This window comes from Nesoenas mayeri (assembly GCF_963082525.1).
Source record: "Nesoenas mayeri genome assembly, chromosome: 5".
In the NCBI taxonomy this organism is placed as follows: Eukaryota; Metazoa; Chordata; class Aves; order Columbiformes; family Columbidae; genus Nesoenas; species Nesoenas mayeri.
The window spans coordinates 8,014,420-8,041,823 of NC_137548.1; the positions used below are offsets into that span (position 1 = coordinate 8,014,420).

The following is a 27,404-nucleotide window of genomic DNA, read 5'->3' on the forward strand; positions in this document are numbered from 1 at the left end:
AGGTCAGGTAAAGATACAGTTACTAGAGGTTTGTTGGGTTTTTTTTATACTTTATGCAAGTCCAAGAGTTCATGTCCCCAAGAGTAATTATTTAACTGAACCATTGTGACTATTTCCTCGCAAAATTAAAATAATTTTAACCTTGAATTTTTGCACCGATGATTTTAAAAAGAAGAGATCAGGTTACAGTTTGTCCCATTTCCTACTGGCAGATACGACTGAAAAACAAATTACTGTTTATCGCTCTTCACACAACATGGGGGGAAAGGAGGAGGAAGCTCTCTGCTGCACTATAACCCAAGCACACAGAAGTATAAAGTGGTTTAAAACTGCAGTGGCCTTGGGATAATTTAGCTTCCAGGCAGATGTTCAGCAATGTGGGAAGAATAGTCCACGCTACAAATTTGGACAAGCAGAGGAGACCACACACAGTTGCTCAGTCATACCATTTAATTTTAATTAGATACTAGCCCAACATTTTGGTCTATGTTAGGCCTAGCTTTCTATTTTCATAAGTAATATCCTTCATAACAACAGTTGCAACTGAGTGCTTGATAAAGTTTTATTCCAAGAACTTACTTCTGTTTATTTGAACTAGAAATGTTACCTGACAGGGTATATTGAGGTGTACAAAAGCCCACAACGCATAACTTGTTCATGGCCAAAGCACATGTGAGCAATGCAGAACAGACAAATAATTTCCCTGACAGAAAACACTTTGAGATCAAATTCAGTCTCCATTTATGACAAATGTAAAGTTCTCTTCAATTATTTTAGAAATCAAAAGAACTTGCACCAGTTTATAGAAATTGTTACTCACCCATGAAGAACTTGCAAAATAAATTGAAAAGGCAAACAAGCTTTGAATTAAATTTGATTCTAATGGTGACACCAACTCTGCCATATTGATCCAAAAGAAAATATCTCAATATAGCTAAAGGCTTTGTGTGCAGAAGAGGAAGGGAACATTACAGACTGAAGGATGACAGGATTTTCTGTGTTAGTACCCACATGTAGTATCCAATGTCGATTCAATTGAGGCCAAAAAACATGATAACTAGAGCCAAGGTTAAAGAAATGAAGTGGTCCAAAGCTGCAATATGATGTATAAGTCACTGCCCATAGGCTGTGATAACAAACATGGAGACCTACATTTACTGTAGCCACTCAGCAAATTTGAACTAAATACCAAACATTTAAGAATTTAAAAACTGAAGTGGAAATCTGAGACAGAGAGACCTGGCAGAGTGAAAAAATACTGCAATATTGGCTCTGGGGGGTGGAGAGCTCAGAAATAACAATAAACGGGTTTGTACCTAATACTTGCTAATCATGTTTTTATATCATACAGACTGCGTAGATATTATATGCAATGACTCCACAGCTCCAGGCAATATACTCTTGTCAAGAATAGCTCCTGGCAAGCAAAGTCTCCAGACAATTACCTACTCTGACTGTATTTATTCTAACAATTTCACAATTACTGTGTCTACTTCGGGACACAAATGGCAATCAGGTCCGCAGGTTGCAGTGCCACCCCACCGAGGCCTTTGCTGCAGGCCTTTGCCATACTATGTATTCCACTTCTTCTCTAAAGAAATCAATTGCGTCATACTATGTATTCCACTTCTTCTCTAAAGAAATCAATTGCTCACTTTGTAATGTTTCCAGATCTTGATAACATAAGAGCCAAAAGATAAAGCAGTCATGTTTTGCTCTGGTTTCAGCACACAGCACCATACACCAGGATTTTAAATCTACTCATCGCTAGATCAACCGCTGCAGCCACTGACCATAGGAAACAACTTATTTGAGCAGAGTTATCAAAAGCTGATTCTCCTACCTTGAATACTCCTTTTAAAGAACGCTTTGCAGCCTTCACATGACCAGACCCCATAGTGGTATCCTGAAGCATAATCACTGCAGACTGCACAGAAGTGGGCATCCCTTTTTGAGACAGGATTATTTGCAATGGGGCTTGAACAGTCGTTGCCATGAGTTTTTCTTTTTAATGTTTCTCTGATAGAAAAGAAAAACATTTGTTATAAAAGCGGGAAAAAAAAATATATATACATTGCAAAGAGTTTCATTATTTTCAATTGTCTTCTATTCTCTCTCTACAGAGTCTTCTTATTACTGAACACAGGATAGTGTGAAACACTGTTGTTAAGCTTTTTTTCTGATAAGGTTACTTAAAGCACATAGTCTGATCCCAGAGCTTCCAGTGATGACAGACTATAAAGTTTTACTCAAAGGCATAAACCGGACTGCTGATGTGTTATTTACACGAACTCTGGGAAAATCATGTGGATGCTGATAGACCTTGAAGAATTATTGGAAATGTACAAGTCCATGAATTTGTGAACCAAGTGGACTTTGTCTTTGGGAGGTTTTGCGTGGAAAATGTGAACTCAGATAGCTCAGACTGACATGATAAACACCACCACAAACAGAGCTGCAGTTGCTTTGTAGTGTTAGCAAGGTAAAATTCCAGATGGAGCAATACACATCTAGTCTCAAGTACTTCATCCTTTAAACAAGGCTTTATTCATTCAATGAGACACTGGAGACAAATATCTTGAGATGTGAATCTCAGCCTACATAACCAACTCACAATGTTAGACAAAGTTCTCTGTTTAAGGTGACAATCTACGTTTATCATCCTAATGCTAAATAAAAGGAAGTCTAAATGCAAGAAGAATGGAGAAACAAAAATAATAAAACACTTTTGTACATTAAAAAAGTCCTCCATATAAATTAGTAAGATATACACATCTCTGAAGTGCTGCAAATAGTTCCAGCTTCCTGAAACTAGTCTTAGTGACTGGATTAAAATGAAAATTACAACAGGATAAAACTATGAAATAACAACCAATTCCTGACACCAAGATCCTGTAAACAAACAGCAAGAGGAAAGGAACTTAGATTATCAGTAAAGTGGTTTTTAGGTATAGGAAGCACATCCATTGTGCACTTTTTCTCTGGACCTCATTTTCTTGGTGGTTTTAGCATGTGTTATTTTCCATGGTCAATATCATTTCTCGGCATAGCGAAAATAGCGTCACATGCAAATTCTCAGCAGCAGTTTGACAAAAGGAAACCTGTACAGTCAGCTTATAGATATAAACTTGAGCCCAGAGGCAGAAGTTAGAAACTGTAGAATGTTCCTCATTCCACCTTCCAGAAGGATTAGGGAAGAAAAGAAATATCAGTTGGGACAAGACAGCATGCAGCATGGCTTATGACTTCTAAAGAACAAGGGTACACTGCCAGGGCAGAAGAAACCTGTTCACGAACGAGAGCAGGTTTAAACAGAACAGTAGAAACATGCTGAAATTGCTGTCAGAGAGGTACTAACTAACATATTAAAGGTAGACTTTGTGCTGGTCTCATGACAGGAGGTAAGGACAAACACACCCACATGCCAACTAGAAATCATCAAGTTTTAAGTATTTGGGGAGAACGTGCTTCAATTTCCTAGTAGAAAATTTGGAAAGGAAAAAAGGCGGTTCTTTGAGCAAATTGCAAAACAGAAAGATTAAGCTATTTGTTGTACAATTAATTTACTATAAGCTTTAAAAAAAATAGTTAATTCATTCATATATTGCAGGGCATAAGGGTGTTTAGATGTTCAATGAGCCCGGTCTTTGATTACACACATACCCCCATTAATGCATTGTAGAATCACTAATTCCCCTTCTGACATGCTGGGAAGTCCAGTGTGAGGAACTCTCCCTTAGAATGAAGGGATTGTATCACACACACCTAATATGCTGCTAACACAAGGAGGAGAAAGTGGTGTTCCTTCCTGTTTCCCTGTATTTGGAAGAAAAAGTTAATTTAGTATTTCACATTGGTAGAAGAGGTATATTTTAAATCTCTGCTTGGGAATCATGATCCAATTGTAAGAGTCAGAAGAGAATAAAAAAAGTCATCTAGACAGTATCTCAGTGAGTGATTGATTTGCTGTAGAGAGTGATTTTATTGCCCTCGTTAAAGCACCGAGATGTTATGGACTAAAATAAAGGAAAAGCACACACTGTGACATCTCGCTGAGGAGTGTTGTTTTTTACCTTCTGGCCATGACATGTGTTTTTTAAAACACTTCTTCTTTCCCTGCTTAAAAGTTTAACGACAGCCGCCCTGCCCGAATTCCGCAGGCTGTGGCAGAGAACTCGCACACGGAGCCACAATCTGGAACAAATCCCTCCTGCGAGATAGGTCAACAGGCACCAAATCTGCTCGTCTACGATAGCTGCAGTAGTGCCGCAGGAGGTTCAAACAGTGTGATACTGTTGTCTCTAAGGACAACAGGACTGGGGAATAGTGAAGAGCTTTAAGGTGCACGTTCCTCACCCTGAGAGCCTCACCAGCAGACGGTGCCTCTGCGCAAAGAGCAAACGGGAGCGGGCAGCCCCACGTGAGGTTAGAAACCACCTCTCAGGTCTCTGGTGCTCTCCAGCAGGCTTGGGAGATAAATGAGCTGCCAGGTGCTCCAGAAGAACTGGCTGGGTGCCCACAAAGCTCCCACACTGAAGGATGCAGGAAAATGGGGGATGTTCTCTGGCTGCTGCCGAGGAACCACACAAACAAAGATTTATCGCTTTACAACATCTAATACTCCTCTATTTTCTATGATCATGGTTTCTACACGGAGATATTATGTCTCATAAAAAGAACAAAGATTTTTGTCAAAGTAACAAATCACTGATTTCCTACTAATCATCAACAGTGACAAGATGATTATCCTACAGGAGAAGGAATTAGCAAGACTATTTAAGTTATTCAATACCTATCGTGTCTCCCAATTACCTCTGGCTTTGCCACAATGAGTGTTTGATGCATATGTCACACCTGGAAAACTTGAATCCAAATTCAATTTTTTATTAAAAATGCAGGTGGCAAGGATTTGACCTAGAAACGAGCAAGATTTGCTCATGGCATTTGTTGTCTGACAGATGTTTTTAGAACCTAAACTATTGTACATTTTAAAAAGAAAGAGAAGAAAAAAGGGGGAGCTGGGGAGGAGAATCCATTAAGTTGAAAATTAACTATCCAGATTTTATAACTTCTTATATTAATATCTCTTCCCTCCCTTCCACAGGCCACTGGCTCATTCAGTGTCTGAAGATAATTCAATCCCATACAAGCCGAAGATGTAGGAAGAAGAAAACTCTTCTCTCCCAGAATGTGTTCTCTTCCATGACTTCTGGAACTGTTAATACCACACAACTGTCAAGGTTTATAATGCCAAAGCACAGGTTATGCTATGCTCCAAACATTGAATAACCTGCTGAAAACCATGTCACAGATATGTCAAAATTTAAAGACATATTTTTGCCTGATCTCTGTAACTATTCCATCATAAAATGGAGGTGCCAACCCATTACCTCAAAAATATTTCAAGATATGCTAAAGTGCTCTACAGAATGAGCACAATAAAAAAGTGTAGGTGAATAATGCAAATAATTATGGCTTCAGAGCAGAGTTTCAGCAATGTATAAATATGATATTAGCGCAGAGTGAACAAGACAATGTTACTAAATAACTTCTAATTAAGCAAGCATTGCTAGCCTGTGCACCCAAAGACCTTTACGTACATGTTGCACCTGCAATTAGTCAGAAGGACATGGAAAATAATAGAAAAAAGGATAAGTTAAGTTCCACAAACATCACTCTGGCAACTTCATTAAAGTTTCATAGTACTTTTTAAAAAGTAATATATCTGTTCATTTTGAAAATAAGCCTCATGGTTTTTTTTTTTTTTTAATTAAAATCCTTTTATTTAGGAGATGAAGATGGAAATCTATTTCAGATTACTTAAAAATATAATTACATGGTCACATTCCTTTTCTCTTCATGCCATTTTAATATAAATTGAGTGAACCTGCACCAACAACATTTATTGATACTATTTCTATTGTCTTCACTAGGTACAGAACTTATAATACAAATAGATATAGCAGAGTCTTTATCACCAAATTACTGTCATTTTTGTACAAAAAAAAAATGGAACTCCAAAAATTCACATCTTTTTTACATGGAATACAGTTAATTTTTGTTGAACTGCTGGTGCAAAGTAACACTATGCTGCATAACATTTGAATTTAACAAAGTTAAATTTCTTCTGTATTCGTTTAACGAACCTACTTGTGAGGAAAAGTAATGCCAAGAATTCAGGCTCCTTATTTTAAGCGGATCTACAAGGAGATCCAAATTACAGCTTTATCAAAGTGGACCACATTAGTTTAGCTAATTTACACCCAGGGAGAATAAACTCTCACTGTGAGACTGTAGCTTTATTTTGAAAGGTAAAATAAACTGTGTAACATGCCTAAATACGTAGTAATTCTTTCTTACTCATCTTTCAAACAAAATCCCTTTTCTCAAACTACAATGCTGTTTAAAATTATTTGCACTTTACAACATTAGTCTCTCCCTTCCCCCAGATCTATTCCTTTAAGTTTAAATCCCAAGAACTCTTCCTTCAAGGTATAATCTGTGAAGCTGTAGTGTCACAGGCATTGTTCCCATGGCAATAAATATAATGTTCTTGACATTAATTCAAGACCTCACCAAAGGATAAAGCAAAAGGAAACAAGGGGGTTTTTTTTCTTTACAGCTTTATTTCAGGACTGATATCCACAATAAGGAAATTACAGCTCTTTCCTTTTGTGTTTCCATATCAAATTATTATTTTTTTTCTTTTTTACAGCTTGTGCACACAAAGGAGGGGTTGCAATGCATCACGCTGAGACAAATGAAACAGTGAGAAGGTCCAGCTACCAAGCAACCCAGTAGCTACTCATTGCTGAACAATAAAGATCATCCATAAATTTACACTCCAGATTTCATTTCTCCTCTTTAAGTTAGGTTGTAATCAACTACAAGAGCAATAGTCTGTATGAATCTATACAAACGGCAGAAGACTCATTTACTTGAACTCCAGTATCGCAGGTTTGGCTTCCCTTCTCTCTATGTAGAGAGTCCATCGCAGAGTATCCGATGGAGGGGAGAAGGGGAGGCTTACATTGGATATTAGGAAAATTTTCTTCATGGAAAGGATTATCAAGCACTGGAACAGGCTGCCCAGGGAAGTGGTTAAGTCACCATCCCTGAAGGTGTTTAAAAGACATATAGATGAAGTTCTTAGGGACATGATTTAGTGCCAGAGTTAGGTTATGGTTGGACTTGATGATCTTGACAGTCTCTTCCAACCAAAATGATTCTATGGGGTGCTCCTGCTCTTGGGTTATTCCAGCTGCTGTCCTATCACCTGGAGAGCTTCCAACACTGACCTCCAGCAGCCTTCAGCGTACATCAGGGCTGTCAAAGTCTTGAAACATTAACCAAAGCGGGAAGAGTTTGGATGTTAGCTCTATTCACATTAGACCTGCTTGGCGAATTCTGTATGTAAGCGCTAACCAAACAGCCTCTCCCAATCCACACTCCTACACTTAAAGTAGATTTGTGCTCCAGAACTGCCTGCTACTCACTGCCAACTCCAAATAGAGACCGGCCAGGTTGCGGGGTGAAGATCTGCACAGCCCACAAGCCAGAAGCAGATGTAGATCTCACGCCTTAGCCCTGCACAGTCAACACCCATTGCAGAAGGAGTGTGGGTAGTCTCAAAAATAGCACAAATCCTTTATTAACAATTGAACTAAAACTGTTGCCAGGACACACTATTTCTCATACTGACAATGACTGCTGAAGTTAAATAAGGAGCCCTATGAATAAACATACAGCTGCTAAAACAGGAACGGCACCTGCAATGCCCTGAGCTTTTATCCATCCAACAGCTGTCATGCCCGTGAATGGAGTAATTTAATCAGCTGACAATCTACACACTCACTCTGGTTTGTAATACGAGTAAACATACAGAATGGGAACATGTTTTTGCACATACAGTTTCTTTAAAGCTGAAAATTTAGCCCATGAACCTGCTGTTCACAATGCCTTTGTAAAGTCAGTTGAGAACAGCAACAGGAAACCGTATCAGACTTTTCAGTGGCAGGACCCTTTTGAACGTGATGTATACTGTTAATATTAAAACCAAAGAAAATATTTCCCTTGAATTCTAACTTCACAAAAAGCCTTCACAACTATCAGATGCAGTTAAAAAAAATACAGATAAAATGGAATTCAAACAACATTGGATGAAAAGGAAAAAGGAATGGACATTTAATTCTTTCACTCAAAGGACTTAATTAGCTAGCACAAAATGAATTTGTGTTGCACAAAGTAATACCTAGGAGCCTCGAACTTTTATTTATACATAGTAAACATTTCCTACACTGAAGGCATTTGTAGTGCTTTGTGTTGGTGTATAGCTCTTTAAGGAGCTATTAAAAAAAAAATCCTATTTCAGAAGTTCCATTTAAAAAAATACAAAACCCAGAGCTGGTTTGGTGAAGGTTTTTTAGGTTTGTTTTTTGGGTTTTATTGTTAGTTTGGTTTTTTTCAGACACACCAACAAATAGAAGTCAAATGTAAAAAAAAAAAAGAAAATACTTAGAAGAACAATTAGAAGAAGACTTAGAAGAACAAATTTCAGCAAAGTTTTAAAGAAATGAGTAGTACTGACCTGGTGACAGGCAGCACGGGCTCCATGGGTCTTGCTTCACACCACGGACTCTTTGGCTGCTCGGCATACAGAAGCGACGACTGACAGTGCAGTGTCAGAGGGGAGAGGTGGCCTGGGGCAGACCAGATCACACTGGGGCTCGACGTTTGCCTCACGGATGCACTCTCCGAATCACCAAAATTGCTGGTAATGTTGTAATTCATCATAGTAGGGCTGCAGAAAGCCATTGCAGAATATTCATGTCTGTTCTCCATGTAAGAGGAGGGGATATAGACTGGACTGTGTTCTGCTGTCAATGTGGATTGATTACAGCTGGGAACTGGAGAGACAATACTAGCAGGTGAGTTTTTGATTTCTGTTTTATTACATCCAATATCTTGAAGTGGCAGCAACTGAGAGAAGTCCTTGTGAGAAGATGCACACAGAGACATTTTGAAGCAAGACTGAAGATTGTTGTTCAAATATTCATCCTAAGGTGGTAAGGTATAAATAGAGTTGAATTAAAAAGAAAGTTCTGTACTAAGTCTTTTCTATTAAAGAAAAAATGAATTGGCTAAACAGAAAATTAAAGAAAATATCCTGTTGAAACAGATTCCACACCAAATGCACTTAAAGTCAATGTACAAATTTAAGAAAAAGAAAGCTCTGTAAAGCTTCCTTAAAAATAAAGGCTAAGACACATGTTGAGTTCAAACTCCCTTCAAAAATAATAACAACAAAAGAAAAAAATGGCTTGAAGTCTGAAACAAAGCTGCACGTGACAACATGGATCCTCGCAAAAGTAACTCATTACAAACAGGGCAAAACCGCTTCGTCTCAGAGGCAAAATGGGTCACAACTTCAGAATGAGTGCCCTGAAAAATCAATTCTCTTTATAAAAACTCACCACCTCCTGCTCCTGCTGTAGTGTGCTACTCCAGCCTTCCCTCTAGCAACACAAACATGTACCAGCAGATATTCTGAACACACACACACACGTATCTCCAAAGCCAGAACTTCACTGCACATCCCTCTCTCCAGACCAAGCAGATGTAACAAATGTCAGTAGCAGTGCAGCTTCATCACCGAGAGGCCCCTGGATACAGCACCTCTGAACAGAGCCACTATAAAAGCAGAAGTCACAAAATGCAGGTATTTGCAAAGCTGACGCGACAGAACTTGATCCATTTCATAAGGTCTGGAAGTTTTATAATTTCCTGCCTCTCTCCATCCCATTGGAACTATTCTTTGTTCTTCCTCCTATCTGAATCAGCTATCAAAACAGAAAGCTTAATTTGCCCACAGTAAAAGCTCTTTGTTAGATTTCGGTATATCCAAATTATTTGAGAAAAAAAAATCTGAAAATAAAAGCCCACCAAAACCATTCTCCTAAGATGTAACCTCTGTGCTGGAAGCTTTACTTCTACAGTAGCATTTACACCTATTTCTTTTTTATTCTTTAATGAGACTTTCATCTGCAATTAATTCCAGCTTTGAAGACAGACACACAGCCCTCTTATAGCTTGCAATCCAAAACAATTCTGTTTCCAAAATAAGTTCCAGCCCCTAGAACGGATATCGTAGTGTACTTTTAGAGATTGTAATAAGACCTTCACATGAAAAATCACAGGACAATTAAAAACTCACCCACAGCTTTTCTGTTCCAGAGGTGGCCAAAGTATTGATGCTTAATATTCTTACCTTTTTTCACCTCACGTGACCACAAAGCAAGACGAGGAAGATTCAAACACAGGTTTGCTGAAGTACCAGCAACCTCCCTGTCCCAAAAATTCTCAGCCAAACGGCATTTCTATTATGCCATCTTGGGGCATTGAGCCATTTTTTTCCTCTAGGGCCAGGACTGAAAGTAGAAGCATTAACAAAAAATGTAAGAAATAGTTTTCTTGTATAAAATGGATAGTTTAAGGTCTGTCCTTCCTTCCCAGTTTGCATTCTGTTGATGAAACTGAAGATATCTGTAGAAATAACCAGGAACTCACTTAAATCATCTCGGGCATTTCAGTCCCAGCTGCTGTTTTTTCCTTTGTGGGAAACAGGAAAATGAGCTATCTCAGCAGCTGTTTATGTCCAGCAGTTCTTGTCCTGGAACTCTGATGCAGCCAAAGCAGGAGAATCTGACCTCACTCCTCACACAACCACACGCTCCATTTGCCCCAGCCAGATGCTTCGCTCTCCTCTACGAGAAACCCAGCATCTTTCAATTTATATTGCAAAAAAACATTGAAAATCTCAAAGGTGTTTTCAGTCCCAGATTATGATGTATCCCAAATAAATTTTAAGCAGCAAATAATGGAACTAAGAAATTATTTTAACACTGTTTTCACTGGTTACTGTGAATGGGCCAGGTGAGTACACTGAAATCAACGTGCATGTAAAGCTTCTGTGCAGGTAGATATAATAAAGCTGTATACCATTTGCCATCTCAGAGGCTGCAGGTATTCACGGTGTGTGTGAACACTCTGTAGGAGCACCTGGAACGTCCAGCAAGCACTGATGGCAATAACTGCATCCCTCTGCTTCCCTGCAAAGGGCACATGGTGCAGGGTAACCCCAAACCCTACTGAGAGCAGGACCTGAAAGGCATTACAGTGATATTTCTGTTCTAGTCAGCTAGAGACATTCTGGTATGGTACTTCTATATTATTTTGCAGCAGGCAGCTGGTTGTGTAGTTTCCTTCAGACGTTTGGAAAATATAGGCACGTATGCTATAGAGGCAGAGAGAACACTGAGCTGGTAATACACAATTTCACGAACTGAATTCAGCTGAGCTTAAAAATCACAGAATGTTAGGGATTGGTTTTTCTGGAGAGGTTATCTTCTAGAGTAGTATGCAGGACAACTGTCTATTTAGCAGAAGGACATATCTCCAAATGACAGCACACAGTCTTTACAAACAAGCACAGAAGTCACGAGAAGCAAGAGTGAAGTTTGTTTTAGAAGGAGGAGTCCACAGAAGCATGAAAAGTCAGTACAGCCTTTCTCAAAAACAGACAACTTATGACTTATTTACAAGAGAAGGGACTCTGGGTTCCAGAAGGTTAAAGAAAACTGTACTCACAGTCTTCAGCAGGTTGCAATATAGTGAAAAAATAACAGCAGTGGTTTAAGATTATTAACTTGGGTCGTAGAAACAGCTTAGGCACAGTAGACTATGGATCTACATGAGATCACGTTGTTCACATTTTTGTATACCTAGAGAATTTTGAATGGGAAGCCCAGAGCCTCACAAATAAAGAGCTGCTGAAATCATCCAATATTGCTCAGAAGACCCTAAAAGCTGCCTGTGAAGTTCTCAGAGCTGTGAAGCTGAAGGACTGCAGATTCAGGGAACCAGGTCTTAAGATTTAAGGCTAGAGAAAACAAACTCTACTAACACCATTACCTCAGAAGGAAGCATGACCATATTTAAGCCAAGGATTCCAATAAGTAGTGCAACAGGCTAATTAATTTGTTCCATCCTGGTGTAATGTCCTCATACCTTAAGCACTATGCATTAAACAGCAAACTCCTACGTAAAGTGAACTCCCATTCCAACATCTCCTCATTCTCTGAAGAAAGATTTCAAAAGCGTGATTCAATATTGAAGTACCTTATCTAGATCTAATCTATCAGCACTGTGCTAGATCTGTACCAAACACAGAAACAAAACAGGTATCTGTTATTTTTACCCTACAGTCTTCTAGGAGACTGAAAATGTTTCAGTCCGTCTAAGTTAGCAAAGCTTAGCAAGTTACCCAACAACTGAAATGACGTTATTAAGTAAATAGCCATTTTGTCCAGTTCCTTGAGTAACACTTACCATTCACAAATGTAAGTCACTAAGGGCAGGTTTCACATCTGGCATAAGAGAAAAAAGTTCCATTGGCTCAAGTACACGGAGAATGACACTGCCATCCATGGGGACATAGGAACGGAAATGTGATGTTATCAACGTTCTCCACAAAACAAAACAAAAAAAGGTTTCTGGTCTTTAAGCAGCTCTACATATTGAACACGATGTATCCTGAGAGTCACCATGCAAGACACACCAGATCAGGCACAAAAATTGGTTTAGATGTCATCGTCAAACAGATACGTGGGTAAATAATTAAGCCATCTGACCTGTTTGAACAAACTCAAAAGCCAGTTATTGCACATTATTGATACCAAGTATATTTTTTAAGTCTTGTATGAAACATATATTTTTTTGTTTGTTTAGTTTTGGAAAGAGGAAAAATTAGGTAGAGAGGGCAGGCTACCACATTTTAGCGCCTGCTTAGAAATATAATACAATACCTTTTCTTGGAAAAATGCAACAGTCTGCAAAAAGCAATAGAGTGATGGATGATCTCAGGCACCATTCCATCAACATACACTACAATATGCTTAGAATTTTATAGACAAGTCATATATTTGAGCAACGTTTTTTTTGCAATAGAGAATTAAGATAACCTTTTTCTCTGCTAGGCTTAGAGTGCAATCATTCTTCCTTTCATTTTAATAGAGATGAATCAGCAAGCATGCATTCCACTACCCCACAACCTAAACCCCTCAGTCATCTCGCAAAGTGTTCTATTAATATTCTGCTAAGTTAAACTTTACACAGCTCACCACAACAATGAGCTGAATCATTTTCTCAAAAACTGATCATTAAAGGAAAGTCATTCCTGATGCATCAAATGGCACTTGTGCTTCATGTTTTGTGAAAAACTTATTACCCATTAAACACAGCAGTGCCGGATACTTCCAACAGAAGGCATGTAAGTAAACAAGTTTATTATTACCTGAGAAGGACTAGATGCAACAAGTAGGTGACAGATAGGGAAGCAAAATGAAAATAAAGCTATTTGTCCAAATCTTGGGTGTTGTACTCATTCCTGCAAAATTAATAGCTTGTTCTCAACAAGATCACAACCTCTTCTGAAGAAAATATTTCAGATTAAAAGCACACAGGCAGGAATACTTCAAAACGCTTCAGCAAAATAAGCACTGTCTTTGGCATATCTTTGCCTTTGTGCTACTGAAGACACTAACAACTTCTAGGTTGTTCTAAACATTCATAACTATATTTCAGAGCTCAATGCATATTGACACTCATGGAGGCACCACAGGAAACAGGTTCATTCCACCAGAGGAACACAAGGCTGCAGAAGGGTCTAACTGTGGTCTTCTACTCCGTGGAGTTACAAAGACAACAAAGCCAGATTCTTCTCCGAAAAAGTGTACAAGCCAGGACAAGAGACTACAGTCATAAGTCGGTGCAAGGGAAATTCCAGTTGGACACGTGAAAAAATTCACCACAGCGAGAATTAAGCACAGGAGCAGGATACCCAGAAAGGCTGGGAAATCTCCATCTTTGCAGATACATGAAAAAAGAAGACTGAAATAGGTCCTAATCAACCTCACCTGATCTTGAGCATGATGTTGGATTAATTGCTTTCCAGATGCCCCTTCCCACCAGAACTTTTTAATGACTATGTTCATCCCCTACTGGAGGCATTCATAGCAGAGGAAATTCCATTTTACCTGTGCTGGAAAGAGTGAAGCATATCAAAAGGAGCACTGACCATCCCAGACACTGGACACCGTGTCAGCTTTGTTCAAGAAGGTAAGAGCTGTGGGTCTTGTCCAAAGCATTAAACACTTCATGGCACATAAAAAAAGCTGTCTTGCATATATTTCAATAGGATTAATTCACTGTAATGTATGCAGACAATTGAACTGAGATCTGAAAATCTTTTCCAAAGTACAGTTAATATTGTCTACAGTACTTTTTTAGCCTTTCAATTTGTATAGCCTTTAAGTGTTACCAGACCTCAGACTGGATTTAAGCTTTTTATGATTTGCATTTCTTACATATATTTCATTGACTTGAGAAATGGAAAGCCACTGTGCTGCTCAAGAATACAAATGCAAACAGAGAATCCAGCTCCTTTACCCTCCATGTCATTACTTCAAAGTACAGTGTGGACACTCAAAACGTATTCCATCAAAAAGAACATTTGAATTTCAGTGTGAAAATTTCAGCATGTTCCATTAGAAAAGAAACATCTATTAAAACTATGACACAAGTAGCAATTACAAGGATCTATTAGAATATTTTGTAATTGCACTTCTATCCACAGCAGTATTGTGGCAGAAGCCAGTACACGGAATATCACTTTTGTCCAATAAGAACTTTATTATGAAAAGAAAGCATCTGCCTCTGATGCAAGGAAGAGCAGGGGAGAGTGGTACAGGCTGGTATACACCTGGGACTCAGATTTTCATGGAGCTGGAATGTGCATTTGCATCCAGCATCTCCGAAGCACACTTGGGTCTCTGAGCACACGCTAATTAATTAAGCTAATTCTTAAGAAGTTAATTCTGAGAAGTTAATTCTTGGATTGATGAACAGAATATAGCTCCGTGCCAACAGCAGGGAATATACCAGTTCCTTGGATCCAGGAGGAATTAATTCCTTCAGCCACCGTTTCCTCACTTAATGACAGTGCCCTAGAATGAGCATATAGGAGCCTTCCTCCACCCCATTACTTTTTAGTTATTAGAAGAGCCTATATTAAGGGACATCTTCAATTTGTATGACTCCGTTGAGAAACAGAGTCCCACGCTCAATCATCTGGCATCAAAAAGGGCAAATATAAATGGATAAATAGCCTCATTTTTGCCCAGTAGGACTTTTACACAGCTTGGAGGGCTACTGAATAACTGTCTCTTAGCTACTGGCATGGTGTAGACATGAGCTGGCACAGGGGGCTGCGATTCTTTGACTCAAGTCAAGTTCTGTTTAGTGTTATAACAATTCAGCATCTCCCGTATTAGAAATAAACAAACTTGGGACTGAAAACCCCATTGTTTATTTATGTGTATTTGTTCCCTGTTCCCACAGCAGCTCCCCCAGGCAAGTCTGTGAGGATATACAGCAGGCACACACAGAGCACTGCCAGCAGCAATGCACTCATGTCAGACAGAAATTCAAGAGAGAAAAGGGAGCGGAAAAAGGTCAATATTTCAAAAATAAAAGGTAAATCAGGCAATAGGACTAGGGAAGGAACTGAAACTTCCTGTTTTCTCAGGTATACTCTCTGTCTTACTTTCTGAAGAAAGCAAAGATGAGAGATTCTTCTCTGGCAGCAGCTGTCCATCACTAGCCATAAAAACCTGCGATGAGATCAAGAGTCCCTTGGCCAATGGACAGTAACGTCATAACTACCCCTAAAACCCAGACTCCCCGGAAACCTACAGGCAACAAGATTAGACAGGTGGGTAGACAAACAGGACACATCCCCAAATGACAAGAAGTGATTTATTTCTGCAGCACATGCTATACCACCTGCGGAGCTGACCTGCCCATAGCTCCAAATCACAGGGAGGGAGTTTCTGTTTGGCCTGTATGTCAGTGAATGCAGAATTTAATTTCTCCTGGCTAAGCAGACATGATGCTTTAGTTGTGTGTTCCCCTGAGCACCCCATGCCTCAGGGTCCTCAAATGACCTCTTGCTTTATGAGGCTGAGAAGGAACAGTGATAACCATAGTTGCCTGTGGCATAAGAAAATCCTCCTTGAAAACACACTGTCAAGGAATCATATTTTTCAGATCTAGATGACCTGAAGAGTGGAGAAAAAGCAGCAGATTTTCTCCTGTCAGGCCAATGTGCAATATCCCTTATTTCACTCTCTTCTCTCCCAAATAAAAGTATCTTATTTACTGTGGTTTTTCCAGACAGACTCTTTACTATGCAAATTATTTATGTTGTAGGACTAATTTACAAAATGAAAGAGGCTGTTTCACCAGCAGTCCTATTAAGCGATGAGCCCAAAGCATCTTCAACTAACAGCACTTGTCAGCATCGTTCTCAAGACAGCCCATTGTGTCTGACCAAGAAAAACACGCCATATGCAAGATGCCTTTTCCATCCCCACCACTCTGGCAGCCACTAAAGCCTCAGAGTTGGACTGTGCTTTGGGAGACACAGAGACCGGCTTCGTTTGTGTGGCTGTAAGAGTGTCCAGTTTACATCTTGCTCTACTGACCATTCAAACAATGCACTTTGTAAATATGTAGCTGCCTTCTGTAATACATGGGTGACTTAGGTTTACTGCACAAAGCAGATTTTTGCGGTTTTAGTCATAACACTTGAACAAGCAACCTTTTCTATAATCGGATAAAAAATAAAAATCTATGTACAAATATGTGGGAAACGACAGCTAGAACTATGCTGCAATTTTTTTTCCTTATTGGAATTTTGTAAACCACTATTTCACCTCTATTCATGTTGCTATGCATCTCCACATTAACAGAAAATTCAAGACTGAATATTTTTGCCCCTGCAATTTTATTCTAACATCTGTAAAAAAAAAATAAAAAAAATAAAAAAAGGCTTTGCAATGTAGTTATTTGATACCTGATTTTGATGAGTTACGAGTCTTACAACTGCCTGACAAATTTGTAATTATGCTGTAACTTTTCCCTTATCGTCAGTAATTGACTGAAATAACACAGAAAGCGAGGTATTGCTTATTCTTGCCTTTCACACTGTTCTTCACTGTCATAATGCTGCATGAAATCCCAGATAAGAGATGTTTAAAGTCATCCACAGGTAACAAAAGTTTGTGTGTAAGTTTTAGCCCCTTAAATAAAAAAAGCCATTCTAGATTTATCTCATCATTAACCTGATCATGGAAACCTGCCTTTTACTGTGGGGAAAATCCTGTCTCATCTGAGTTAGACTTTTGTTGTTGATTCACAGAGGTGGAGATTTGTCTAATATATTAATCGAGACAAAATTTGAATGTCCTCCTTGTCTTATTAAAGTGAAATCTGAGCAATTTTTCTGGGATGTCTGTTCTCTGAGCTTCATATTTCCTATCTCTGGAGGAATGGACCAGCAAACTCATCTGTGTGGATATTTCTTGCTGCTAGCAAAAGCATGTTGCAGATAACTGAAGACGAGCACAATAGCAGTGGATATAAATTCTATTCAGCCCCCTGGATCACTACCCCTTTTCACTGTAAGTTCTTTACTACTTGTACCTTTAGGTCAATATTCAAGAACAAGAACTAAAGCTAAGAGCATTTAAAGAGATCATATATTTACACGGCTTTGTAGTAGTTTTAATTAATACATTTTAATCCATTCGTTATCAGGATATCATCACAGACACAGTGACTGACTCTTACTGAAGGCAATTCTGCAATTGCAACATTTTAAGATCATTTCTAAAACTATGCATATTTTCTTCCTGTGATATTTTATGTTTATCAGGTTACCAACAAACAAATTCACTGGGAAATAGAATAATCTTTGTGATTCCTTTTTCTCCAGTAATACTTGAAGCTCTGTTAACTGATTCTCATAATCTACAGCACTTAAGAGATCAACTGTAAAGACGCATCAGATTTAGTCCATGCCTTCAGGTCTAAGATTTATATTGTTATTTTTCCTTTGAAAGTCTGAGGAAGCTGAACTGTTCCCTCACACATACACAGTCACCAGGCTGAGAAAGGAGACGCTACAGCCGTCTTTCCCTACCAGTGTGTTACAGTCACTGTGCCTGCAAAACCTAAGTTACATCTTATTTAAAAAGATATAGGAAAGTTAAGAAAGGAAAGCAAAAACAAGGACAGATGCAGGGGTGATTCTATGCTTAAACTTTGTTCACAAACATGAAGAGGAATTTTGATAAAGTTACGAAACAGCAAATGAAAGTTCTAAAGCTTTAAATGAGAAATACAAAATGTATTTGTAGCTTCAGTAAAGGCACTACACTTTGGTCTTAGATTTCTGCCCCTCTTGGGGGGACAACACAGAGCAAGGAATTTCAAGCATACAGATGAGGAAACAGATTGGTGGTTACACTCAGCACAGTCAAATCCTAAATGACTTTACGTTCAAAAGCAGTTTCTCATGCAACTCATAACCATATCAAAACTTTCTCTGCACATAAATAGTAATTGTGCGTCATTCTCCATATGACAAGGCTGAACCCTTTCCCAAAAAGAAACAGCACATTTGCCACCCATTCCAAGGTCTAAATTGCATAATTTGCTGTTTATCCTGTCCTCTCTCCAGATTGAAATTTATTTTCTCTAATAAAACCTCACTTATAAAACCTCTGAGATAAAAAGACTAGATCATTCTTGTCATTGCTAGCCAAAAATCTTTACTAGCATTCAGGCAGAGGTCCTGAGGCATTCGATGAACATTTATGCATATGCTGTCCAACCTTTAGTTATTGTTAAATATACCTTTTAGCATTGCCAAACACAAATTTAAGAAACAGGCTTGCATCTTCTTGTCTAATTAGGAAGAGCCTTTTCAAAACTAAAGTTCTCATTAAAAGAATGTAAACCTATATCACTGACTTGAATATGGGAAAACTACCTAGGTAGACACAGCAACTGCAAGAACAAAAACCCGAAACATTTATCAGCATGAGACCTGGAATTTGAAAAGACAGATCCAAAGTCCAGTCAAGTCAGTGGGGAAACTTCCAGTAACTCCAATTTGCTTTTGATCGGGTCCTAAAAAAATACTATGTTGCTAGGATGTGGCTTTTACCTTTTATTAACATATTCATTTATGCAGTTTTCAAAAAACCTTAAAAAAAAGCCAAACCCCTAATGTATGTCCAAAAACACCCCTTCTGCTTCTAGTGCAGCAATCCTGTTCTAATTAGATTCTTAAGCCAAAGTCCTTAAATATAGCGAACTTCCACAATTTTCTCTGAATCCTCAAAGACTTTTTAAAACACAAACCTGTTGAAAGATCATTCCATCCCCATAAACTGTTAGACTTTAAGAACAAATTTGCATTGGAACCAAAACAAAAACTCACAATAATTTAACTATCTCATTTCAGTTATAGAGGTCATTGTTCGTAAATCTGGAGACTATCAATTGCAGAGCTCTGGCAACATTTAAAATAATAAATATTTCATTCAATACAGCACGTACCTGATTGACACTGAATAAGGTTTCTGCTCTTTATAAACGTTCTGACAGCATTACATGTCAGCAAGGTTTTCACATAGCAATTCTGGATTTGTTTTCCTTCTTTCCTTTATCTCTGATTCTAAAGCAGCTGTGCCCACCACCACTTAGTCATCAGATCTCAAATATGAATATTTTCAAAGCAACGTGATGCCCGCTCACCAGTGCAAGATTACACAGATACTATCAGTGTTTCCTTTCCCTGTGAAGGCAAGACCTAAACAGAAGTTCCTCCTCCTCCTTTCTGACATAACAAGCTTCTGAGTTAGCCGTTCACTGCAGTTAAAGCTCTTACATGATTGAATCATTTTATAAGCCAAGCATTCTCCTATTTAGCACAGAAATATGAATGACTAACTAACCAGCAATTCTGGAAAGCAAATACTGAGATTTTAAAAAGCTAAATCAAACTTTTGCTATCTTTGTCACAGGAAAACCTGAAACATAATTAACATTTGCTCTGAACCAGCAATGTACTCATTTTAGATATTTTGGGCAACATAATTAATAAACTACTTTGGCATTGTTTTTAAACATCAGATGCATAAACACAGACGAGGAGGGATTTTTATTTTATTTCTTTTTTTAACGTAACTACATGTTTTAAAAAACAAAGCATATTAGTTAGAAGCCATTTAAGGTAATATCTTTATTTTACTGAGTTAATATTTATTTTTCAAAAAATGACGACATGCAGCAAGGTCCAATCCTCAATTATACATTCGGATTGCTTTCAAACTGCTTGATTAGTTGCACAGCGTTAACCTAATTTACTCAGGGAAGCTGTCATGCCTGGGTAAAATCTCCTGTTATTCATTCTTGCATTTTAGACCCCAAAATACCTCCAAGTCTACACTTTCTCTGGAAATTTCTTGTCTGAATTAGGAGATATGACTGTTGTCAACCCATGCAGCTGAAGCAGTCCTGCCCCCTTCGCTACCAAAAGCTTCACTGCAAGCACAGCCAGGACCAAACCAAAGCACTATTACTATCCACCCATTCGGCCAGTCCTATCATTACTTGATGCTAATGCAATTTCACTCAGCATCAGATTTGCCTTTACTACCTTGTTTCTATGTTCTTTTCGTCGAGCCTCCCCATCTCCTCTCATTACTGTTTTGTAGGTCCAAACACCACTGCTTTTTAAGCTGAAATTCCTTTTGTTTTAACAGACAGAGCCTTCTTCAAGTTACAGGGGATTTAAGTTCCTACTGGCAGCACTTTTTGGTAGTTAGTTCTTAAATGGGGTTGAACCCACATCTATCCAATCCTATTTATGCCTGTGGTAACCCTTAAACACTGTTTAAGGGCAAGATCACATAACCTACCATCCTCAATAATAGTGGGATAAGAATGTAAAGATTTACTGCTACATATTACAGAAGTGCACCTTAGCTGTTTGCATATGTAAAGGTTGCTTTCCCTTCACATCCTGGTATAGCCCTAAGCCATCTGTACCAGCCCTTGATCCTGAAAGTACCTTTACTCTAAATACCTGACCATTGCCAAAGCGCTCCTCTATTTTTAGCAACTGTCCTCCTGCCCCTTTCTAAAGGGGCAAGAGAGACTCTACTGCAAAATAAAACCCACTTATATTCCACAAATGGATGGCAAAAGCTTTCAAAACCAGGAAGGACAGAGGAGATAGTACCCATAGCCATCAGCAGAAGTTAGACTTGGGAGGACATCAGCAGGACCAAGAGATCCTTATGGTTGTCTTCTCTCTATGAAATCTGGGGGAAGTCAACTAGCAAAAGAGACACCTGCCATTTTGGGGGTAAATTCATCAGAAACTACAACAGCCCATATCAACAGTCACATTACAGCACACTGGTTTCTGCAGAAGAAAACTGTTCTTCATTTCATCTTCATTAACTTCAAGATATTTGACCTTAAATAACTTCAAGATGTGTTGCCACAGGCATATCTGAGAACTAATGTACATGTTCCTCCTGCGAGACTGCCCTGACTGAGATTGGAATAATACATGTGCACCTTCTCAGAAGTGTCCACAAAATGCCGATTTAAGAGTGGAAGGGGGAACAAGGACAATACCAAACAAGCATTAGGAGCAGCAGTAAGTGGTTACCTGTGAATTGTATCTTTCCTCTCCATTCATATCTTCTCTCAGTTCGGAGGCACAGGTATTTTAGGTAACATAAGCAAAAACCTTCAATCAAGGCAAATTAAGGTTGTATTAAAGATTTTATGTGCTAGATAGCCAGATGGAATAAACAGTAACCAGATAAATGATCAGGAACAAGTTGGCAATAGACAAAGAAAAATAAGTTCACTTCTCTCTCTTTTACATGTGTGTATGCACATATATATATAAAGTACATAGTAATGTTTCCTAAAACAATATAAAATGAGGCAGCCTTTAATTAATTTATTTTCTTCATAGGTTTTTTTGAGGGGTGAGCATCAAGATAGGAGTTTCCGTGCATAGAAAAGGATGATTAGAATCCAAGCTACAGCAGTTTATAGCTGGAGCAGCACCTGTCTAACAGACATGGGAAACAGCTACAAGGAACCTTGAGACAATACACAGGACAAAAATAATCCAGATAAGATGTAGCTCAGTATTGTACACTCCCCTGTGTGTACAAGTGCATGAAGAAGAATATATTAGTGTCAATAGACTGAAAAAGCATTTCCTTTAGACAAGAGTGTTGGAATGAATAAAATAAGTAAGTTTACCTACTTGACAAGTAGGTAAAGCCCAAGTAGGACAAGCCCATCACTGATGCATGGATAAATTTTGTCTTGTCCAACAGACAAAGAGTTACTTATATCATTATTACCTAAAATTATTCAAGGCTGAGCAGCTCCTGGGACCACAGGATTCACCATGCCATTTGTATGGTGCATACTCTCTATATACTCCCTGAGTAAAGCACCGAGTTTTCTTCTCAGCATTCCCACTGCATTTAACACCCCAGGTCTCACAGTCATGACTTGGCTTTCTAGCAGATACACACTATATAAGCAACTCGAGGATTCACTTAACAAATAACCTTTTTAACACCTCCCACAAAATTTAAAGGTGTTATAGCTAAAGGACCACACTGAAAGAAGAATGAAGAAAAAGGGCCAGAACAGAACTGAAGAGGGAAACTTTTTGGACAATGTTCTTCAGTGGTTACATGATCTTGCAACCCTTTTATTAAATTGCTGTGAAATTACATAATTTCATCCCAGTATACCACATATCCATAAAAAGAACTAAACTTTAAGGGAAATAATTTTATACCTGAAAGAATTTGAAGGAAACTACCCATCCCTGTATTATCTTGGGCAAAGGCATATTCTCCTCATCACCTGTGAATATCCTGTGGGTGAATACCTTAATTTGTTACCACAGCTTCCACTCCAGCACCATACACTTTATTCCCTAGCTATTGCCAAAATGAAACATCAGTATCACAAAGGCAGGCTTATTCCCACTCCACACGGAAAAGCTTCTGTGAGAAATTACCAGCTTTAAATGTAGCCACCTGGTTCACAGCACCTCTAAATCTGATAAAGCTTTCAGCCACCACAGTACACCCTCTCCTTCACTCTCATAGTTTCAAGCTGAGCATGGACACATCTGAATGCTGTGACAAATTTAGATTTCATGCAATGCTAAATGCAGGTCCTGCAGGTCCACCCTCTTGAAGCTCACCTTTAGTGATAAGCAGCTCTGCCATTGCAGGGAGAAAGCAATAAACACATGGTATTCACACTGCTAAGGATTCATTCTTGCTTGCATTCCAAAGAGTTCCTATCTTTCCATTTTTATCCAGGTCTCTTGTCTGGCAGGCTGGAATTAAAGAAAACCATTTCTTTAAATGTTAAGTATTAAATTATTGCAACTTACATGAGGATTCAAGATTGCTGTAATATTTCATTCTGTTTTCAGTTAGTTGCAGTCTTGGCAGCAGGCAACTGAGGTCAAAGGCTGAAAGTCACTGGCTGAGCACGCGGAACTTGTGTCTCTTGATTCTGTGCAAGAGAGAATTCTTTCTTCTCCTAAATTACCCCATCCAATACAGGTTCAACAAAAGTGATTTTGAATTTGATTTCATTTCTGAATGTAGGAAACCTGGGTTTCCAGATACTCAACATCGACCCAAGACTTTTATATAAATCATACATGAAAAAAACAAGCATTCTCCACATTACACATACAGTGTAAGATATCACTATAATAAATAGGAGATTGGGTCTACTGAGTCTGAAGGATTCCCTCTACTGCCACAGCTCAAACTCCCTTCTACCCTCATTCAAGTCATTCCAGATAGAGCTCTCAGCCACAGCTCATGGTTTTGCAGCATGTTCTTGTATCTTCCCTCGGACCTCTTGGTCTTGAATATGCTGCTATAGTAGAACATGTCCTTTAGGACTCGTATGCCCTGAAGCAGCAATTAAGCTACTATAAATAAATATTATAAATACCAATTATTACCAACTTACTGACTGCTCCCCCAAAATTCAAAAATAGAGCTTGTTTCTCAAGCCTTTCTGCTTCCAGAGAAGTTGTCCTCTAGAGATGACAGAAACAAAGTCCTTTCCATAGCCTGAGCTCTTCCTTCCCAATACACAACCATGCTCAGCTCACAGGGGAGGATTTTAATTCTTGCTGTCCTGAATGTAAATGTCTATTTCCCTCTTCTCCTTTTCACCCACCTCCTATGCTCTCCCGGGCCCCAATCTGCCACTTTTTCCCTAAAGGAATTCTTCCCTATGCAATGCAAGGCTAAAGGCAATGGGTTCATTTTCCATCTACTCTACAGTTATACTCAAAATTTTCTTTTGAGGAGGGTCTTAGCAATTCCTCTTCATTTAGTCTACTAGACAATTTCAGAAAACAAACAAACAAACCAAACAGCAAAAAAACCCACAAAACCAGACATACAATCATTATAGTGTGGGAACCCTCAGAGAAAGCTGCTTCCATGAAGCCACAAAGAATCAGCATGGTTACCTACCTTACATACAGTGGGCAGCTAACATAAAACATGAACCATGCAGTTACAGAATATAACAACTGCTATGAAGGGCATGACTGATATCATACACCTGTTTATTAGTTCTACTCAACCTAAGCTTGCAAGTGATTGCTTCCTCCTTTTTTTGCTACGATTTTCTGAGAAAGGAGGCAATGGGAGGGGGAAGAAGAGATGGGCAAGATAGAGAAGGCCTGCCAGCTCCAATCAATCGCTAATGAAGTGGCTTTGGTATGGAGATGACATGTAATTGGTCACACCCTCTGCTCTTCAATAGTTTTTCAACAGACATCAAGAGCAGCTGAACTCAATTCAGAGTCTCTCTTACAATAGAACTAATATACTCAAACAAACTGAAATATAGTTTCTTTCCTCAGCAGACAACCTGAATCTAACTAGCAAAGCAAAGTTCAAGATGCAGAAGATAATGCCAACAGAAGAACAAGAGAAGAGAGACAGTTACAAAGACACCTGAAGTGGCTGAAAGATTCCTAAAGTATTTACAACAATTGAAGCAACTGAGCTTTATTCTTTGATCTATGCAGACACTTAAAAACAACTTGCCCTTTAAGGAGCTTATTTAAAAAGAAATCAAACCACCATGAACACAACAGTGGTGAAAACTCCTGTTTCTCTTTTCAATGTCACCACAAAGAAGTAGATACAAAGAAAAAACGCAGCGACTCTTCCCACATAACTTTTCAATTCACAGCTTTGTGAATCAGACCTCATTTTGCAGCAAGTTTAGTTCAGCCTCCCCTTCAAAAGTAATCAGTCTCCAATGACAGCAGCTACTGGCTGAGGTCAGATTGGGTCTTCTCTGTCTGACTGCTCACTGCCATCACCAGCAGTGCTTCGTGTGGTCCCTCCCTGCTCCTTGTGCTGGCTTTGGAGCTCACCTGACCCAGAAGAAGTCACCTCAGCTTGCGAAATGTGAAGAAAACTATTGCAGCAAAAGGAGAGAGGGAGTTTGGGTTCTTTTCTTTCTTTTTTACCTCACTGGTGGGCTAGTAAGGTGAATCTGCTCCTTGAAAGGCCACACAACAGGGAAACCCAGAGAAAGGCAGGGCTGCGCAAGTTGGGATGGGGAGGAAAGACTGTTCCTTTGGCTGACTGCAAATTCTTAGACCAGATCATTTCTTTTCTTCCTGCAAGGAGGACTTCTAGTTACAGCTGGGGCACTGACTAGATAAAATTAGAGGATAAAATTAGATTCAAGTCAGGCCACACGTCTTGTATGCACTACTCTTACCCCATCCTCCCACACTGCGGAGGAGTCAGCGCCCCGTCCAAACTCAGTGAGAACCATCAGGTACCCCTCTTCCCCTTGCTCCCCAAGCAAACCTTCCTCTGCCTCCCGGGAAAGTAAAGCTACAAGTAAGATCCAGCAAGCAAGCAGGATGACGGGTGACATCAACAGCCTGAGGTGTCACAAAACCACCATGAGGGTATTCTCTGGAGGTTGGAAGGTCCTGTTGCCACACTGTGCTGGTGGGTTGTTCTCCCACAGCATGGTCCTGTACTCACTTCAATTTCACTCTATACCAGCCTTCTCCCACTTCTCAGGCCACATCACTTTCCTACCTTTCTAGCCATCCGATCCATGACCTACACCTACCCTCCCACAAGAAGTGCCCTTTTGTTCCCATCATCTCATAGCACAGAGAAGAAATCCAGAATAAAATTTACATGGTGGGACAAAATCAAACCAAATAAACAAAAAAAGCCACCACTTTCTCAACAAAACCAACAAATAGAAGAATTCTAACTTAAACCAACTCTCCATAATAGACACATAGTAACATATAAACACAGTATTCAGTGGAATCTTGCAACAGCAGCATCTTATGCACATTGCTGTTTTACTGAGAAGCTTTAGAGCTGAGGTACCCTGATACAGACACAGAACATACTAGGGACATGACTTCTGCATTCTCCCAGGAGAGCAGCTCCAGATTTTCAACCAGGACGACTCTTGACGAATGGAGGACCTAGTATGTTCCAAAAGTGCTCTTCATCCAGAATCACTAGGGATTTGGGCAACATCTCATATACAAATAGGCTTTAAATGTAAAAGAAGTTTAAAGAAAATCTACTGCCAATCTATTGGCACAGAATGTGTTATTTTCACCCATTACCTTGCTAAAGCAAATGTGGTGGGGGAAAGAGAAGTAGCAGAGTCTGAACTATTGAAAAAATAAACCCTCAAAAAAATAAAAGCTATAATCTCAAAGCTGCCTGGCTATCCAGTTGAGAGGATCAACACGGATAATCAGCTGGGTGACTCGCTGGGGTTTCACGCTTGCTCTGTTGAACTCTGCCCTGTCTGTTGTCTGGTTTCTCAAAGCTCGAAGAACTGGACTTACATTCCCTACTAGAGCGGGGATAGTAATGCGGAAAAAGAGTAGCAGATAAGCAACTGGGCCGCTCCATTTTTAAGAATTGCCTAGCACTACAAAATACTTTGGCAGAATAAAATCCAATCTTAGGAGTAATTTGTTTTAACACTTATCCTTTTTTTCCCTCTAGAAGTAGCCTGTTTCTTATGCTTCAGCCCATTAACTCAGTAAGGTGTGAGGCCAGATGCACAAGGGAACTGCATCTTTCAGCTCTCCTCCTGTGTTCAGCCCCAGAGCACAGCTCAGAGAGAAGGCTGTGTGGCTCAGTACAGCATTAGGGAGTTAAATACAGAAAACATAGAGCACCTGAGTGAAGATTGTCATGGTGAGCTCAGCTGCAGGACTTCCAAACTACCACATGCCTCAAATTTTTAATCTAAATGCTAATTAAACTATTTTGTTGTGTTTGTGGTCAACTTCTCTTCTAAACCCATGCTTTCATACGATGTGGGGT

At 39.1% G+C, this 27,404-nt stretch overlaps 1 protein-coding gene across 1 annotated transcript in view; it reads right to left on the reverse strand.

Annotated features, from left to right (window-relative positions):
- ESR2 (estrogen receptor 2) overlaps positions 1 to 9,018 on the reverse strand; it is a gene marked incomplete at both ends in the record, with an annotated part of 29,659 nt that extends 20,641 nt beyond the window's left edge. Inside the window, 2 exons of the mRNA XM_080345085.1 lie at positions 1,844 to 2,019; positions 8,588 to 9,018. Of these exons, the coding sequence (XP_080201211.1) occupies positions 1,844 to 2,019; positions 8,588 to 9,018 (607 nt within the window). The remainder of the gene's footprint in view (positions 1 to 1,843; positions 2,020 to 8,587) is intronic.
- Between the last annotated feature and the right edge of the window lie 18,386 nt (positions 9,019 to 27,404).